At 44.2% G+C, this 2,851-nt stretch overlaps 1 protein-coding gene across 1 annotated transcript in view; it reads left to right on the top strand.

Annotated features, from left to right (window-relative positions):
- Positions 1–366: 366 nt before the first annotated feature.
- Positions 367–2,851, top strand: part of CCDC28A (coiled-coil domain containing 28A) — a 7,003-nt gene continuing 4,518 nt past the window's right edge. The window contains exon 1 of the mRNA XM_010150566.1: positions 367–747. Coding sequence (XP_010148868.1) covers positions 590–747 — 158 coding nt within the window. The 5' untranslated portion in view covers positions 367–589. The remainder of the gene's footprint in view (positions 748–2,851) is intronic.

Raw genomic sequence — 2,851 nt, 5'->3', positions numbered from 1 at the left:
CCAGGACCCTGTGCCGCCTCCCTGGGGCATGGGGTGTCGGAGGGGGCGATTTCCCAGGCGAGGAGGCTGTTAGGTACCAGCCAGGCACGGCCTTTGGAGCAGCAGCAATACAGCGTGTACATGACCGGGCAGCACCCGTCGAGAGCACGTTAACTCGGCGTAAACAGCTTTGACAGGGCCGCTTCCTCCCCCTTCGGAGGAGGTTGTTGTGCAGGGATGAGCCACGCCGCCGTTCCCCAGTTTCCCATATCACCCAGTGTTTCGATTGGCGTGGGCTTGAGTGGTGCTGGTGTTTTGCAGCAGTAATTCACGGCACGCGGAGCCTGAGATCATTCGGGGGTGCCTGTTGGCCTTAATTCCTGCCAGTTTTCCTGATCAGGCAGGCCTGGGCGGCTTCTCCTGAAAACTGGATTGTTTGAAGAAATGGGTGACTGCTCATCTTTGAACTATAAAGCTGGATTTCCATGCCCTGTGACCTGTTTTTTCCTTTGCTTTTATTGTAAATGCCAGTTTCAATGGATGTTACTTACATTTTTTTTCTTCTCTTTGGAAGACAAGAACTTAGTCTTGATGCAGTAAATCAGAAGAAATGGAAGAAAGGAAAATCAAGAGGAGGAGCCCCAAATCATCTACCAGTCACCCTGCTCAGGTTACTAACTCGAAGAAAAACTCAGTGCCAGCCAGTAAAAGTACAGCCTTTTCAAATCCTGCACCGCAGCCCGCAGTACAAAAACCAAAGTTAAAACGGTAAGCTTGGGAGCATCTTGCAAGCTCGGTGGAAGTGAGAGCCAGAAACCTGCCAGTGCTTAGCCTAAGAAAAGAAAGAGCTTCAGGCTCATGAACGTTTTTGATGACATGTCTGTTTTAGCAACGCGATTTCTGTTTAATGCAATACAATGCTTATTTTACAGGAAAAGAAGGTGTCTGATACTGCTCTGGTAAGCTTAGTAAAGCGTTAGACAATGCTTTAAGACTCACACTGATAACAATTTAGCTGAAGAGGCGAGAATCCGATGTGACTGGTGAAAGACAAGAGCTGGATGATCAGATATGGCTAATGTGGGCATCGTATGGGATTCAGCAGAACCCCAGCTGTACAGCTGTGAGGAACAAATAAAATATTTCTTAACTGCAAGGCTGGAACCGATAAGTAGGGCAGGAAATGAAGGACGTAAATTGAACAGGATGAGCTGGAACTGGAATTTCCGGGTGTTTTTTGTCTGGGGTGTCATCAGTGGGGGCAGTGGTAGCTCCCAGGCCATATTCCTGTGCAGAGAGGGGCATCCAGCTCTTCAGAAAGTAGCATTTTGGAAACACTTGTGTGTTATTGATGATGTGTCTATTTCAGTTTGAGAATGTTTGTTTTCCTGCATGTTAGAAAATAGGTTTCTTGGCCTCAGCGGATACAGTAGATAAATGAGCAAAGAGGGATTTTAAAGTGAAACCTTGGCTGGGGAGGGGCAGCGAAGTTTATTGATCTGCAAGTGTCAGGTAAAGATTAAATACTGAACAGTCCTCTTTGGCACAGATAGTGTTTTTGAGGGCCCAGGTATTGGCTTGATGGAGACATAATGCATTTCTCCAGTGTAATGTCTATACATTTTTTTTTTTTCCGGGAAAATATGTGAATATTTTGAGGGAAACTATAATAAATACTAATGTGCTATAAACTGGTGGTGCCTGCAGCTGACTGTACAGTTTATTAAGGCTCAACACTATTCTGGAATATGTACTGGAAATTAATTTCTTGTATCCCATAGTATTGGCTACAGAAGAAAGTGTTCTTTTTGCTTTAAGTTTTGGAAAAGGACGTTCTTGCTCAATTATTCAGCTTACCAAGCAGTGGTAATGCGGACAATTTCTCCAAGCAGGAGTGGTGATTGACATAACAATGCGAGGCTGAAGTGCTGTTACAGGAGTGGAGTAGGAGTATTTAATTGATTTTTCACTTTATCTACAAGAATCTAGTAAAATAGGTTTTCCAGGAGCGGTAATATATTGTATTAAACTTCACATACAGATGGAGAAAAACTGGTGACCTTTCTGGCATCCAAACCTTTCTTTAAGTCTGAAATGGAAGCAGAAATAGCCACAGTTAAACCTAAACTGAGACTTGTTCCTCTGAGTTGAACCAGATATGATAACTGTTGGACCGTTAGTTGTTACAGCATACGGACTACGTATTCTATATGATGTTTGTAAACTACAGGACCTGATAGGCTACAAAAAGAATTATTATTTCCCATAGGAAAGAGAATTTATGACTTGCAGAGCATGGCAGTATTCAAGGGTAGGGTGGAGCTTACTATGCTGTAAATCCTATTATCTTCACTAACTAAATAAAGCCTGTTTCCTAAGCCTGTGGATTTTTAAATATCTGATAGTATTCTGAATTCTAATTTTTAAGCTCAAAATTTTTTCACCGAATCAGATGCCGACAGACTCGCGGTGAGGCTGCAGAAGCCATGCCAGTGTGAGAAGGTCGTCCTGTAACTAAAACGAGCAGAGAAGGGAAGGCTGTGTTGCACGCGGATGGGCAAATCAGGGACAAAAACGGCCCCTTTCCTGAATTGGATTAGGTTAGGATGCAGTCTGCCTGTCTGTCCATCTCTGGGTCAGAGCTGGGATATGCTGCTTCTGACTGTAACTGTTTAGCTTCTACACTGATTGCATGTTTGGAGACCTTATTGCAGCCTTCCAGTACCTCAAGGAGCCTACAAGGTAGCTGGGAGGGACTTTTTACAAGGGCCTGTAGTGACAGGACAAGGTGTAACACTTCTGAGCTGAAAGAGGATAGGTTTAAATTGGATATCAGGAAGAAGCTCTTCCCGGAGAGGGTGGTGAGGCACTG

The sequence above is a fragment of the Eurypyga helias genome, unplaced genomic scaffold, assembly GCF_000690775.1.
Source record: "Eurypyga helias isolate BGI_N326 unplaced genomic scaffold, ASM69077v1 scaffold13384, whole genome shotgun sequence".
NCBI classification, from domain to species: Eukaryota; Metazoa; Chordata; class Aves; order Eurypygiformes; family Eurypygidae; genus Eurypyga; species Eurypyga helias.
This window is presented reverse-complemented; position numbering and strand designations above follow the sequence as displayed.